This window comes from Bacillus rossius, chromosome 5, assembly GCF_032445375.1.
Source record: "Bacillus rossius redtenbacheri isolate Brsri chromosome 5, Brsri_v3, whole genome shotgun sequence".
NCBI classification, from domain to species: domain Eukaryota; kingdom Metazoa; phylum Arthropoda; class Insecta; order Phasmatodea; family Bacillidae; genus Bacillus; species Bacillus rossius.
In genome coordinates, this window is record NC_086333.1 from 46370221 (window position 1) to 46387117 (window position 16897).

The following is a 16897-nucleotide window of genomic DNA, read 5'->3' on the forward strand; positions in this document are numbered from 1 at the left end:
ACACTGCTCGAGCAGACATGTCCGGAATTTTTTTTTCCGGACTTTATGCAGTTTAATTTGATCATAAGTAAATATTAGATATAATACAGGTATCAAAACTGCTTCCTACTATCACTATGTGGTTTAATGCAGTAGTAACGATTTTAATTTCGTCATAATTACTTACGATATTAGATATACGCGTTTTTAGTCTAAACCTATTAATATTTCAGACGGCTTTGATTTACATATACTTTTAAACAACAGAACGTGTTTTCAGTCGATATTAAACTTGTCAGAGGCTTCATGTGTTGTATCTTGTGAAAACAGCATCAGTCATTGGCTTGCCGTGTCTCAATCGATTGTAGGGAATCATATAATTCCATCCCACCAATAAAAATGCAAGTAAAATTTCTTCGTCACTGCGGCTACCTGATGTCGCAGATTTTAAATGTGTGAACTTCAGTTCACGCGAGAGACGATGGTGTAGTTTCACTACGTTTTGGCGCAACATTTAGATAAATGATCCAAAGATCATTTTGGGCTAAGATCACTGCAGATTGGTGCAACTGGCCACTACACGCCAATAAATGATCGCGTATTTTAGGTAGGTCAGGTTTGTAATGGGCTTGTAATTTCGCAAAAATTCCACATTTGTATTTTTTGCGAGAAGTTAGGTTTGCGTACTTCGACTTGATCGTAACTGCGATGAAAGTTTGGTTACGTTAGTTAGGTTTCATAAATAAAACGTATATTAATTTTTTTTAAGTATAACAATTCTTCAACTTTTTTCTGGATAGAATGTTTTCACACTTCAAGGTGGTTGTAACTTAAATATTGAAAGAGGTTACTTGGGTTATGTCAGCAGAAATACAATACATGCGCGCACTGTTTCTCCTAACCTAATTAAAACTTTGAATATGTTGCAGGAGGGGTCCGGGTTAGGGAGGGACCTAGGTGCGTCTCAGGCCGAAGCCTATACGCCTAGTCATGCTGGGATTAGCCATACAGGGAAGGGTCGCATGCACCATGTGCTTTGTGCGGGGATTGGCCAGCCATGGCTGCAATTGATTCAATGACTAATTCCCTTATGGAAATTTATATAACTACGTTACGTTAGGCCCAGGTGAAACCTGCACAGACACAAGGAAAACCCTGGGACCAGACGTGTGGGGTCCAATTGGTATGCATTAAGAGTGTAGAACACAGTATTTAAAGGATGGTCTGGACGAAGAGTTGGCCGGGGCAGAAAGCAAATTTTTGATGTGTAACATATTAGCTCTCGGTATACGGCATTCGGTAGGAGTAATTTCTTGAATGGAGAGGAAGTCGCATGGAACGGAAACGAGTAACTACAAAGCTGCCATCTGTGGCAGATGGCGCGAACCAAAATTCACAATGCAAAAAAAAAAAAACTTTATAGTATTATTTTTTTAATGAATTTTACAAGATGGGCGGTTTTATAATACAATTCCTTGTCGAAAGTACTGTCAAAGCCCGGGTTTTGTATTTTTCCCCCAGTCCTTTTCACCTTTAAGGTGTGCGCCCACTTGTGCGAAGCGAAAAGAGGAGAGGAGAAAAGGTGCGACTTTCCCACAGGGAATAAGTTCCATGTTGTCAAATGCGTGTACGCCCACTGCAGGCGAAGCGAAAAGTGTAGAGTGGACAAGAGGGTCGCGCCTCGCGAATAGTCTGGAGGTCAAGAGAGGTCGCGCGACGCAGCCTCCTCGGCACCCTTCGGCCACTTCCGGATCTGTTCGGCCCTTGGCCTTGACACGTGCTACTCCTCACCTGGCGTCCGCGTCATCAAATGCACCCTACATTGTTCTGTGATCATATGGTTACAACCTTTTTTTGTGTATTTACTTGTATACGAGCTACTATTTGAATCAAGAAATCAAGTTAAGTTTTGAAGTGAAACTTATTTACCGAGGGGACAACAATTTTCGAGCGTTACGAAACTTCCTATCGTATAAGAAAAACAGTTAGTTACTTGGTGGGGGAACCTCCGTTGTAACGGCCGGAAGGGAAGACGGCAGGGGAGAGGTAGAAATGACGCAGCAGTGATGCTACGGAATTCTCGTAACGCTGCCTGTGTTTGTCTACTCCTCGGTTTTATTAACGGCTGACGATTGAGGCTGCCATATTTATTATTTTATTTAAAGAATCTACAGTTTATTTATTCGTGCGGGAAAACAGTTAATCATCTGTGCAATTGAGTTAATTATTATTATTCATTTTTATGTGGATAGTTTGATAAAAAAAAATGAAAATAATTTTTATCTCCTTCCTTCTGTCGTGCGTGGACTCCACGCCTCGCGCCTCTTCGCCACTTGGCAGTGAGTGGGCACCCCTGTCCGCGGCGCTTCGCCTCTCCTCTCATCACTATACCTCGCTATGGCCAGCGGGCGCGCATTCTCAAGAGCATTCGCAACACGAGAACACACAGGAGTCTGCTCGTTACCGGAGGTTTATATGTCGGCACATCGATCACCGGCGAGCACTGAAGGACTGTACCCGGGCTGCTCGGGCGGAACAACGCGGCACACAGGGACCACACTTCCTTCCGGTCTCCCAGTCGCCGGAAGGACGGGCGCGGCGCGGTCGGCCGCGCGCTTTTCCGAAGCATGGCTGGCCGTGGTTGTTTTTTTTTTTTTTTTGGCGTGACAACGTCTAATAAATCGATGAACGCCGGCTGCACGCACGAAAAAGGATGACTCATTGTCCCGTTACGCATATTGTCCCGTTACACTCATTGTACGCTTGCGCCGCATCTATCTCTATTCCACTCGATTGGAACAACCATAGATTTGACTTGAAACACTCCCATTCGTTTCCTAATTTTCCTATGATTGGAAGAAGTTAAATAGCAAACATGTATAAAAGTTATAGTTAAAATAATCTCTTCGTTAAAGTAATAAACATATTTGAATTAATGAGTGCAAATAAAAGTAAATTACCAATTAAATTGTAGATTTCATTTCACTCCTTCTTTGTATGCATACAAAATAGTGATAATTCAATAAAAAATATTCAATTTTATTCATAAAAGTATGCTATCATTTCATCAATGTTTTGTTATGACGTTGTCACGTTAAACTATCGTCCGTAAACCGACTTTACAGACAACCAATTTTTTTTCTGTGGGAGAAGGGGGAAAAAAAAGGGGGGGAGCATTTACACATCACACGGAACGTGCACACGTGGCAGGTATCAGTCACCTTGATGTATGTAGTCCATGCCATGCAACTCGCCCCAAATCTGACAGTCCTCGAATAGTAATACACGTGTCCTTCTGCTCATACAAAATTAAAAAATTTTCGCACTCATAAACCATCGAATTTTATATACATCGCGCTACTTTGGCTGTCATTTTAATTATCAAAGCTGTATTTTTTAATATATAATAATTTTTATTATATATTCTTTTATTAAAGTACGACTGCCATGTCAGGACGGATGCATCAGGAACCTCTTCAATGAGCATATAGTATGATTACATTTAAGTATCGCTCCATCTAACTTTGACCTGGCCTACATAAAATTGCAGAGTATATAGGTAGACAATTTTTTTATAATTATTTTATGTTTCATTTTCAGTAATGACTACTACTATAGCCAAAACACAGTTTCATTAATATTTTTTGTTTTATTTAAACATTTTTTTGATTGCTAACGGACCTAATAACCGAGAAAAAAAACCTCCTAAAATCCTCCGGAAAATGCCATACAATAAAAAAAACATTTCTTAATAGTTTATAAATAGGTAGTATATGTTAGTTTAATAATTTGATTTTAAAAAATAATTTTTATTTTTGTGATTAGGAAAGTGCACTCGATACAAATATAATTAATGGAAACATTTTTTTTTTTTTTAATTTGTTTGGATTCATAAACTCACAAATATTGTCTAGTACAATAATCATTAACCTAAGACTCTCACATTCAGATTGGTGAAAAGTCGGCACGTTACCTAAATGTAAATTCGAACAGTAGCAGTTTTCTGTTGTCCTGAGAATACATATTCATTTATTTACGATGGTTTGTGCCACATTGTTATACATGCAGGTCAAGTTGCAAGTGGCGTGGTTGTCACGACTGCATTAGGGATGAGCATTTTCGTGCTCCCCCGAAATAAGAACGCTTGCAATAATCGTCCTCGACTACTGAAGATACAGGAAATACGGACGGCTCCGTATTCGATGAGAACCAAAAAGGTTTCCAAAGTATATTTTTACAAAATGTTCAGTTAACCTACGGAATTATCCAAAATTTTATAAGCCTCGCGAGTTTTTTTTTTGTGCTCATGGTTATAGAGACCATATCTATAATGTATCTGTAGGTATATGTTTCTACCAACTGCACAGAAAAAAATTCTGTACTTTTACAAAAGATTCCTTTGAAAACCAAACTTCCAATAAATAGTTTGTATTACTATAAAAAGATACTGTAACTTTGTATAATACTGGCTATGGATATTTTTGCGTATATGAAATACTGAATACTTATTGCGAAAATAGGCGCAAAATTTAATATTTTAATTTAAGTTTCATTCAAGCATAATTTTTTTGAACCATGGAAAATATAATATAATATTCAAATATTTACTTTATTTTGTTGTATTGTTCTTATTATGGGCGCAGTTAATAATGGAACGCTATTAAAGGGAACTGTTCGCAAATAACTTTAACTGTTGTAGGTACTGGAACAACACAAAGCATGAATTTTCGAGTAAGAACCCGAACCCAGTATTACTGCGAACACTATTTTGTAGTGATACAATTGTTTTCACGTACCTAAATGAACAAATTTACAAATATCTTCCATATATGTTCCATTTACAAAAAAAAATTACAGTAAGCTTACAAAACCTCTGTGTGATTGAACTAATCACTAATATGACACGTAGTCGAAGATGTCGAATCCATTCAAACATAGGTCTCTCTTGAAAGACGAAGATGCCGTCTAAAGAAAGTGGCGACCAATGAACAGTTCGCCATCCCTCGAGTTTGAGTAGGCCTGGTGATCAAAACACCGTGAGATCATTTACTGTTAGAAATTACAGTAAGTCTACAGACTTTTCAGGGAAGAATTAATCTCAAACGAACGAAGAGTTCTTAATTTTTAAATTTTAGTAGAAACTAAGCCGTATTTCGACTTCCGAGTTATACGTTTCACTATAAACAAAGGTAAAATACACATGAGGACAACATAAGAGTGTTCTTACTGTGTACGTTCCAGTTTTGTTTTGTTTTTGTTTTGTTTTTTTGTCTTGTTAACACACCACGAATATTCTTTTGGATTCATTTTCAAGAGCAAGTGAACTCTGTGTCCGTAAAACACCGTAAAATTAAGAAAATACATGGATAATTTGTAACTAGCGTTCTTCGTAAATTAAAGGTGATAATTTTTTCATCAGTATAGGGTCTCGAATCATTGCAGGTGTCTACCGTCACTTTCAAGTGACCTCATTTCTGAAAGATCTGTCATGCTGCAGACTATGATTTTTTTGTTTTTGTTTTTTCTTGGTGCCGTCACAGACCAATGAACTCACCGCGATGCTACGTTTCTAGAAGACGGTGCAACCATGCGTCAATAATAAAAAAAAAGTGATTCATACCTTTCACCAGTCGCTCATCCATGATCAGCGATCTTAAGTTATACTGTGCGTGTGTGTATACCTCGGAGGCATAAGCCACTATGCCACATAAACTATAATTTTCATGTGAGCAGTTTAAACAATTTTAAATGTTAGCTCACTTAGGTTACTCAACTATTTTCTACGCAAACATATTTTGACATAGGCTATCGTTGATCTTTGGGTTGTATGCCACTACAAAGAACGTCAAATGTTTGTCAAGTTTATGGTTAAAAGTGTATTTTGCCCAAAAGTATACATAGTGCATCATGCCTACAAGGAATATATATATATACATATATATACATACACACACACAAATGCTAACAAACACTATCAACAGAAAGATAATGTTTTCTTTCTGCTTAGGAATACTTACATTAAAAATATCAGCATAGTAAGAAATTATGCAAAAGGAAACTTAAGGTTGGTATATGGTTAGATTTCAAAACGCTGTATTTTCTTTTTATATCTACAGCTCTTCTTTCGATGACCGACGTGGTTTGTGTAAGAAATACTGCTTCATTTGGCGATATGAGTGACAGAGGTCTTACGGACCCTTTCGAATCACAAGGTCACGTCACGAGTTCCGCCTCCCTTTAGCCGTTTTAAGAAATATGTACACATAGGGGCCCCGCCCCCTTTAGATTATAACATTACGGAATTACAGTGTAGTCGTTTGTAAGTGCTCATCGTAAATGACATTTCCGCATCTGATTTGGCCAGCGAAAAAAACCGCCGAGGCCACAAAGAACGCTTCGCTATGTTCGCGATGTTCGCTATGTTCGCTGCGCCGTGTAGCCAGACAGATCAGTCTAGTTCGCGATGTCGGAGAGACGCATGCCGTGGGATTCCAGTGACGATTCGGACGATGATAATATTCTGCTGGCTCCCAAAGTATGTGAACGTAAAAAGAAATGTGTTCATGAATTTAATATAAAAAAACAAAATAATTTGAAGAATTTCATCATAAGATGAAGCAGTTGCTTGTGAGGACGAAACCAAATTTATGTATTATTTCATGATAAATTCAACTCAGTTTCATAGTATTCCCTTGGAATCAAATCCCAGGCATTTTCCTGCATATCATGCCTTCTATATTCTTTCATCGATTTATTCCATAAACATGGATATTTTTCGTAATCTTTTAATTAACTTTTCCGTCGACTTGACAACTTAAAGCACAGTACTGAGAGAAATTAAACTTCATAAAAAGCAAACACAGAAGTACAGCGCAAACATATGTTTTTGTTAATCTGCATATGCGCGAAGTCAGCAACGTTTTAGAATAATATCCGAGAACCAAACACCTGGCGACGTCGCCAACATAGCGAACACAGCGAACACAGCTCGGTGTGGCCAGTGACACCTGAGATGCAGCTGGCTATATTTTACTCCTGTAGCGAACATCGCGAACATAGCGAGCATAGTGCCCTGTGTGGCCGTAGCTTAAGACCATGATTCTTCTGCAATTAGCCAAGACAATATTTCTAAAAACGTGCGAGGAATTTGCCTTCTCAAATATACGAGAGAGACAAAAAGTCTCTTAATTTAAACTATTGCGAAAGACAAATCAAGTAAAACTTTCAGGAATGCAAAAATGAGACTTTTACAATAATAATTTACAAAATTAATGATAGTAAGCGTTACTTTGGTTCGAATAGAAATTTTATTCAACACAGAGGATAATCATGCAAAATGGTTACGTTTAATGTGACCTAGTGTCTCGATATGACCTCTGCTTCACAACATTGAAGTCGAGAACATGACCACGCGTAGGCCGTTAAATTCACAGGTTCACAAACTCTACGCTCACACACTGATATTCTGGTGATTTTTATTATTTGTTAATGTTACGCAAAGTCATAACAATTGTTTAGGTTATACGAAACGTATGGTTTAATAAAAACAGGTTTAAAACCAGTTGAATGATATACTGTATAACACTTCGAATTTAGTATCCGTGCTTCTTAAAAAAAAAGAAATAATCGAAATTCGTTTGTTATTATAAAGCTACCGAGCATTCTAGCGTCAAGTTTTACGCAAACGTTATACGTAGGCATTTAAGCGTCATTTTTTCACTCGTTACTACTTAAATATTATATAAATGGAAGCATTAAATAAAAAAAAGTTTATAGAACCTAACATATAGTAAACGTATGCAAAGCAAGCCATTGCCATTTGTCATATGAAATAAAATTATTAGATATGTTGTGTATTTGGGAAAACCTAGTTTTTATTATTTTAAAAAATATTTACTAAAAATAAAGAGTTTAAAGACGAAGGCAAATGACGATGGATATCCAAAATTGTATATCACATGATTTCATGCTTTCAGTACATGCTAGAACTGGCATAAAAATACGCCTTTGAATTCACAAAAACTACATATAAAGACTTGTTCGAAAAAAAAACTTTTAAAAACAATTAAATATGGTTAAATAGAAATTTATTCAAAATCATGTGTAAAAACCCCAAATATTAGAAGAAAAATAATTTAGGAAACTACCCTCTTGATATACAAACATTAGACCGAAAATCGTTTAACCGACAATCTCTTAACCGAAAAGTAATTTTACAGAAAATCTGAATAGGCCTATTTATCTTTACGGGAAAAATAAAATCTTAACTCTGACAGGCGCTACACAGAAAGTCATACTGCCTAAATTCTTTTGAACGACAGTCGTTCCTGCGACATTTCGGTCAAATGATTTTAGATATACTGACTGCTGTCCGCGTCTACGCACCATGAGGCGCGCATGCGCGAAGTCTTCTCAACGGGCTGCGGATAAATGTGAGACTTTATACTTATGCTGCTGGCAAGTTTGTAACAAAGTACAGTACGAACTCATGAGATGGATTCGTGTTATATTCTGTTGAAATGTTATTTTTGTTTGTTTAAGATTAAACATCCTGTACAGGTTCTTGAAAGCACTAAAGGGCATTGCATTACACCTGCATGTCCATTGCCGCTCAGATCTCATTGTAGACTGCACGCCAGCCTTGCGCTTACATGCGACATCGCGCTAGAAGCACCAGCGAGTACATTTACGTACATTTAAACGAAGAATTCACCTCGAACAAACGAAGAGCTGTCCGAAATGTCAGATAAGTGTAACTTCGTAGAAACCACACCGTGTTACGACTGTCCGAGTTCTGAGAGTCGGCATAAACAGAGTGAGCACACTTTTAGAAGAAATAATTGAGTTTTTGCAGTAGTTTTTTCTAGTTTGTGAAAGTTTGCTTGTACACCAAGATTATTCTTGCGGGTTATGTTCAAAGTAAGTGAGCTTAGTACCCGTCAATTTACGAAGATAACGATACAATTTATTTATGAAGATACCTGGATAATTAGTAACCCGCGTTCTTCGTAAGTTAGAGGTGAAATTTTTTTTAACAGTGCACTAACACAAATACACACATTAATACGTGGGCGCCTCAACACAACTTGTTTTAAATACCACCGTACTGTACATATATGTACCCTAGTATTCACGTTCGATAACACGCACAATCGCTAATCTAGCATGGCAGTGGTCGGAACATGCCTCTGACCAAGGGCGTAGCCAGAGAGGAGGTCCATAGTCCAGACTGCTCCAGCATTTGAAAGAAAAATCAAAAAAACACAAGCGAAGACACGATCAGGAAATTATAGCAATGCATATGTTTACGGAGAGATTTTTTTAGAAGAATTATTGTAATCCTCAGTGGGTTACAATAATGTATTTCCTCCCCATTGTGTTCCGACGCGCCTCATTCACAAAAAAAAACAGAAGCCACAGGAATTGTTTGCACACATGCGACTGTAAGCATACAATTCATACAAACCTGACAATCCTAGTTATGTATTAGATAACACTAACATCGATATGTGTGTGTATTCATGATTTGATTTTTTACGAAATCATCACAATTGTCTTAAGGAGAAAGTATTTTAAAAATATATAAAATGAAATGTTTTCTTTTCTCACGCAAAATCATTACTTAGACTTCTTTTGAATTCTAATAGTCTACTACTCCCAGAAAATTTTAGAGTGACAATCAATTGTCTTAGGTGTAAAGAAAAGCTGCAGGAGGTGCAGGAGAGACGCGCTCACCTTGTAGGTGAGGTAGAGCTTCTTGTCCTTCAGCAGCAGGAAGGCTTTGTTCCACAGCTGGCGGTTCGCCTCTCGAACCCACACGTGGCTGAAGATGGGCGGGCACTCCCCGGCCGTCGTCAGCATCGTCTGCGGGCACCAACAGGGTTGCCGACAGCTCGCGCACCTCGCACATCGCAGCTCAACTACACGTTCGGGTAGCCGCATTCGAAAACACAACCCCCTCCCAAAATAAAAATCAACTTGATTGAGAAGTAAGTGCTCGTCAGGTCACACAGGAGTCGATTGTTTACAGCACAGGCGTAGATCCCAGGGGAGCCAGCCACCCCCTATCAAAAAAAAAAAACACCTCACCAAGGGGGCCCGGTTGCGCTTGCAAAATCGTGAGAGTGAAGTGGTGATAAAATTTATCCCGTGGGCAGCCCCACCCTCTCATGACACAACGTTTTTTTTTTTTTTTTTAGAATTCGTCCTTTATTGCGTGCTTAAAGGTATCATACTACTCAATTAATCATCCTGTATTGTCATTCAATCACACAAAACAAATCAATTTTATTTAATCGATTGATTTTTTTTTTTTTGCTGCTGCGCGGTTGCAGTTTTCCCAATATTTTTTGAAGTGAAACTTCTTTTGGGAGTAAAATTTTAAGGTCGAATTTTAATGCAGCGTTTTCGTCGTGGAACGATTTCTGACGCTAAACGGTTGCGGGCGGTACAGAGAACTCGGCAGGCCGCGGGCTCCACGTGGCGGCGTGCGGCTCAGGTTGAACCCCGCCATGCTGCAGGGATAGGCGGGTCGCGGTGGTAGGGACCCGCCTGCGTCTGACGCCACCCAGACTTGGGTAGAGGGCAACACAACGGGGTTTGAAGTTATTGTGCACCGCGCCACCACCCATCTTCGCAAGAAAATAGCGTTCTTTTAAGTACGTTTTATTTTAATTACTTTAGCGTAAATCAATATTGTTCAACATTGTTATATGACTGCTGTTTTAGCTGTACAACTAAATAGTTTTTGTGGTATTTTTCACGCTTTAGTTTGACAGCGTAATTATTTGTCACTTATTATTATTTTATTAAGTATATCACACACCGAAATAATTATGAGCCCACGAGCGTGTAAATATGTTAAGTCCCACTAAGATGAAGCTAGTTTAAAAAAGTTACAACACATCCCGTGCGTAGAATATTGTTTTTATTTTCACTTTATGGCAATATGGTTATAATATGAAGAATTACTATGAGTAAGGTCCACACCGTTTAGTTTTCGCGTCGCGGAGTGGCGGACATTATACTCACTGTTCATTCATTAGACGGCAGAATATTATCAATGCCTATGAATACATTGCACTATGTCTATGTAGCTTATTGGCAAAATCTGTTGCACTATAACTCAATGATAAGGTGATATTTGCAGAACTACAAAATTAGACTAGAAAAATGCTCGATAACATCTAATCTATACATAATATAAAATTAAATAAAAAAAATTCATTATAATCAATCCTAGCTGTGATATTCACTAAAAAAATTATTTTATGGTTTGAGTATTTCAACAGTGAGTAATATTTATTGTTAATTAATCAATATTGATTGATCAATCATTATTGCTATCCTGAACTGTTATTTTGAAGTGAGTAATAATTTTGTTAATTCATGTTTATTTATTTATATTTGAAATAAATTAATAATATTTACAAAAAATTAGGATTCTTAAATGCTTGGGAAAAAAATGAAAACCAAAATTTCCGCGCTCTGTTATCTTTTTCAGAGGAATACTAAGTAATAGTATACATGTGGTTGAGAATAAAATTTATCAAATTTGAGATAGGTTTTAAAATGTGTATAAATTGTAGTTAGAATTGTTTTCGTGTTTGAAGGTCCTAAAGATCTTATTATATAACATTAATTAAATGGTGTGGTTATTTCAACAGTGAGATTTATTTATTTTTAATTAATCATTATTGATTTATCAATAATTAATTATATACTTAGCAGTTATTTTGAAATGGGTAAACATTTTTTAAGTTCATGTTTATTTAGAAAAATTGTCTTCGTTCTCTTTTTCTCTCACTGCCGTTTTACCCCTTAGAATATACTTACGAGTCGAGGTTGAATTGCCAAAAATGTTTCACATCTATCACATGTACTGAGTTACACGCGCTCTATATTTTTAATTTTAAACTATGGTTTGTTAACGTTAAACAAGGCAAACAAGCATTTACCAAGATAGCATAGTGTGTGTGTCGTTTCAATAAACTGTTTAGTTCAAATAAGAAATAATATCGATTGGAACATTTTCAGGATACGTAACCAGTTGCTGAGTCAAACATATTGCAATGAAGTAGTTCGAAGTATCTTGCAAACGTTGTCATAGGGAGCGGTTACACGGAACGCCTAACTAGTTTAGGTTAACAGGTGTAAGTAAAGGTGTTTACAAACGCGAAATTGTAATGTTCCACGGCAGCTGGTACCAAGACTGTTCAACTTAAAAAACCGATTATCTAGTGTTATCAAATGAATGTGTTGTGTAGTCTATAAAAATAAAAATAAGATGGTTATTTTTTTTTAAATTTGTTGTAAGGTAATGCAAGCAGAGATTTAAAATGAATCTGCATAATTTTTATTTGAATATATTAGTCACTTTAAAAGATAGAAAAATCTGAAGAAACTGCTAAGAAGACGACGTCCGAAAAATAGGCTTCGAAACAAAATGATTCGTGTCAGACATCATTTACAACAGCAGAAAACGATGCAGTCGGCGCGAACCTGTTCCATGAACATTTTATATATTAAGTTTTGTTTTTTGCAAAGGACTGTATATACTCTCAACATTCAACAGCTAATGAGACTCTTATGTACAAAAGCCATGTCGTACTGAACTACTTGGCCAACAGGTTGAATGATAAATGTCTTCGAACGAAAATTTTTAGACAGTGGGTAACCGCACACTAAAGTTGAAACATGTTTACCTGGAGTAGTTCACAGTCCCGTGCAACCACGCCCTTAGTTTGGTTTGTTCAGGAGGTCCTAACGCACGGTTATGCTCAGAGGATAATGACAATGGGACACCCAAGACTACAGAGAACTCCGGAAAATGCGGCCACTGCCCCCGAACATGTCGAGGTGTCGGAACCACAACGCTCGCTACATGAGCTTAGTCAACAACTAAAAATACATTCAAGGAAAAAAAAAAAAAAAAAACTATAATTCGCATTCGTCGAATGTTAAATGAAAATGCCTTTGATTTTTCACTCAGTATAATACAGTCAGGTATCCAAAACTTGCACGCATATTATAATAAAGTATTTTTGATTCACGCAGAATGTGAATTTTCTCCCCCCCCCCCCCCCCCCCACGAGAATTCTCAGTTTCTTGCTTTACCAGGAAAAAAAAAGGTACGTCTAGCTATAAATGACTTTTTCTCTTTTGCATGCATTAAATAAGTGGATGTCTCCTTCTCAGCAACTTTCCTAATACACGCACAAATTAAATCTGTAAAGCCAAAAAGTATTCATTATTTTTTTGATAACACTTGAATTACTTTATTGAAAATTTTGAACCAGCAAAGATTTCCCGCTAGTAGCACAATGGCTGAACGTAACACGCACGAAAAAAACCAGACTTGGCAACTAGAAGCAAACGAGACGTGGCAACGCCGCCGCAGGAAGCCAATCCGCGCGCGATCTCCGCCCGCCTGTCAGTCGCTCACGGCCGCCTGCTCCACTCAGAGAGACGGAACACAGAAAGTATAAAGAACACTCCTCCATTCTCCCGGGCTGAGCCCCGCGAATTAGCGAGGCGGGGCCGGCATGATCGTCGACTGCGATTTATAACTTCAGCTGCGGTAGGCAGGGAGTTGGAGAGGAGGGAGTGGCCGAGAAGTGGGAGGGGGGGGGGGTTCTCGTGCGGGCTAACAATCGCACACGTGTATTGATCAGGGCGACGACAGACTGTTCAGTCTGTTTTGTGCCCGATGACGGAAAAACAGATGTCAGTTCCCGAAACGTCGCAACTGTTGTCATTGGAAACCTTCTGGTGTCCGTCAGTGCTATCGGCGTTGTGTTGACCACAGTACTTGTTTATCTTCATCCCTGTGTTCATATGTTTGCTGGGTTGTCCGCAGGATTGTTGTCTGCCTTCATTTAATCTGTCTCGTCGTTGCTATCCCACTGTGTTCGCCTGTGCTGTTATATTATTTTTCATGACTAAGTTCCTACAAAGAAATTATTGTGCAGTCTGATATTTAGAGGTTGAATATTTTGTGTCCGTGCTGCCATTGTGTTGTTCATAATACTTTTTTTTTTTTTTTAGTTTTATCGTTGGTTCCGTTTGTCCGACATCGACTGATTCAGTCTTTTTTTCTGTGTTTTCCATAACAAACAGTGTAAAACTGCAATGGCGTATGTCCAAAAAACGTCATTAAATAATATATAGCTATGTTTAAGCAGAAGTTAAATCAGATTTCAACGGACCTTTACGTTATATAGCTGTATTACTTATGAGAACAGCTTAGATATTAATTTAAACCTATGACCACAAACAAACTAAACCTGTCCGGTATTCGAACCCGCAACCACTTGCACCACAAGCTGGCATTCCACCGAGTACACAATGATAACCAGCTTCAGTAATGCTTATAAATTTGCAATTATTAAATGTAAATTTTAACATGCGTAACTACCACAAACAACAAAGTAAAATACCCAATTGAAATCTGTAATTCAACACTTTGTTCAATCCTTATGGTGGACTGATGCTCACTCTGTCCCTTGAACCTTGACAAGTGCCAAGGCCAGATACCAGCCCACTGCTGCCCGCCTAACCGCAGGGGGTGCCAGCGGGTGCGTGCAACACAGGCTCAACTACTGTACAGTCCAAGAGATGAGTGTTGTAGACAACTGAAATAATAAAACAAAGTCAGTGTTGCAAAACTGGATAACTTATGGGTTTTGCAATTTACTAAAAAAAAAAAAAATTACAGATTACGTTTCAAGCTACCAACAAAATCTGAGAATTTCCCATCTAGAGATTAGTGGTGTTATTTTCAAAAATATTAATGCATAATTCAAGCAAAACTAAGGAATGCAACACACATTCGGCAATTGCTTTATAGCTCTCATAATAAGTTATTTTGTTGTGCAGATGGTAACAGATCAAATCAAATACAATTTATTATCGAATAAAGGGAAAGTAATAAAATTAATGGTACACAAAAGCCCTAAATTATCAACTTTGAAGTGAAATATTTTTAAAATTATGCTTCTTTAACAACAAACAACTACAATTTTAACGTGTTCATGCACAATTCTTTTACACAGAAAAATCTGTGTAATATGGTCTTGCCCACCTGGGCACACATATGGTGTTCAGAGCTTCGAAGAAACCACACTATTTAAATATTGCTCAAGATATCCGAGTGGCGCCTGTTTACGAAACGAATTTACGAAAACGCTGAGGGTGGATGAGTAGTTCAGTTTCCGTATTTCATTTCTAAATTATATTTTTAGCAGAGTGAAAATTGTTTGAAAAAACACTTGTTTTCGGATACATTTTTAAGCATGAAACACCAGGAACAGATTCCTGGAAAGCACTCGAGGGGCTTGCGTTACACCTTATTCTTGGTACTTCCACCATTATAGGGTTACCGCTCAAATATTATAGTTGCCGTCATGCACGACGAGGAGACTGCTCGTCAGGCCACAGCATTGCGCTTAGGGGTGATACCGCTCTAGAAGCATCAGGGAACGTCGCACTTATAATCCCGCCTCACTAACACGAATACACCCCTGACTAGGCGGGTCCCTTAATGTGTTAACGATGACAAATTTTTGACGTGACAACGTCTAATAAATCGATGAACACCCGGCTCCACGCACGAAAAATTGTCCCGTTACGCAAATTGTCCCGTTACGCTGTGTCACGTTACGCTCATTGTACGCTTGCGCCGCATCTATCTCTCTTCCACTCGATTGGAACAACCATCGATTTGACTTTTTCGAGGCACATTAAACTTGAAACACTCCCATTCGTTTCCTACTTTTCCTATCATCGTCCTATACTTAACAGAATAACACAGATTGGAAGAAGTTAAATAGAAAACATGTATAAAAGTTATAGTTAAAATAATTTCTTCGTTAAAGTAATAAACATATTTGAATTAATGAGTGCAAATGAAAGTAAATTTATCAATTAAATTGTAGATTTCATTTCATTCCTTTTTTGTATCCATACAAAATAGTGACAATTCAATAAAAATGATTCAATTTTATTCATAAAAGTATGCAATAATTTCATTAATGTTTTGTTATGACGTTGTCACGTTAAACTATCGTCCGTAAACCCACTTTACAGACAACCAATTTTTTAATACTAAACGATAAAATGTTATAGAATGAAAATGGTTGAAACCAACGTAATGGCCTGAAGCCGGAAGGGTCCGCGCCACCATTGGAGAAACGGAAGAACCAACTAGGTCGCAGGCGACATTCGACACGTTTCCTTTGCATGGAGCCAAACCTGCAGAGTATCGCAAATTGGTACACAGAAAAACATTGTCTGTACTCTTGCACGCTTACAAAAGATCCCTTTGTAAACAAACTGCTAAGAGATAGTTTGTAATACTACAAGAACTGCAACTTTGTACAACACATGGGTATGGTTATTTTTGCATATCTGAAATACGTTTTTTGGAGGTAGAACAAAGTATTTCTAACGAAAATTGGCGCATAATTTTATACTTTAGTTAATGTTTCATCCAAACAATTTGTATTTTTAACCACGGAAAAATCATCGATTATTGAATCATTGGAATTTATTTTGTTTTCTCATACTTATTAATGTGCTCAGTTAATACTGGAAAGATACATAGAGAACTGTTTACAAAAAAAACTAACTATTGGAGGTACTGTGACAGCACAAAGCATTAATTTCCGGTAAGAATCCGAACCCAGTATTACTGAAAACACTATTTTGTAGTGATGCAGAATTTTTTAATGTAAATGTACAAATTTACAAATATCTCTAATTTTTTATGAATATTTCCGTTTGATTAAAAAAATTACAATGTATGAGATAAATTTAGAAAATATGTGTTGACAAATTTGTGAATAAACATAAATTGCAAGAAAGCTATAGACGTATTTAAAACTTTAAATAATATAAATGACACGAAAATGATTAAACT

The 16897-nt window shown here is 37.4% G+C and overlaps 1 protein-coding gene across 2 annotated transcripts in view; it reads right to left on the reverse strand.

Annotated features, from left to right (window-relative positions):
* LOC134531772 (growth factor receptor-bound protein 14-like) overlaps window positions 1-16897 on the reverse strand; it is a 648199-nt gene that overhangs the window by 330600 nt on the left and 300702 nt on the right. For both annotated transcript variants that reach the window (XM_063367665.1, XM_063367666.1), the window contains one exon: window positions 9715-9843. In XM_063367665.1, the coding sequence (XP_063223735.1) occupies window positions 9715-9843 (129 nt within the window). The remainder of the gene's footprint in view (window positions 1-9714; window positions 9844-16897) is intronic.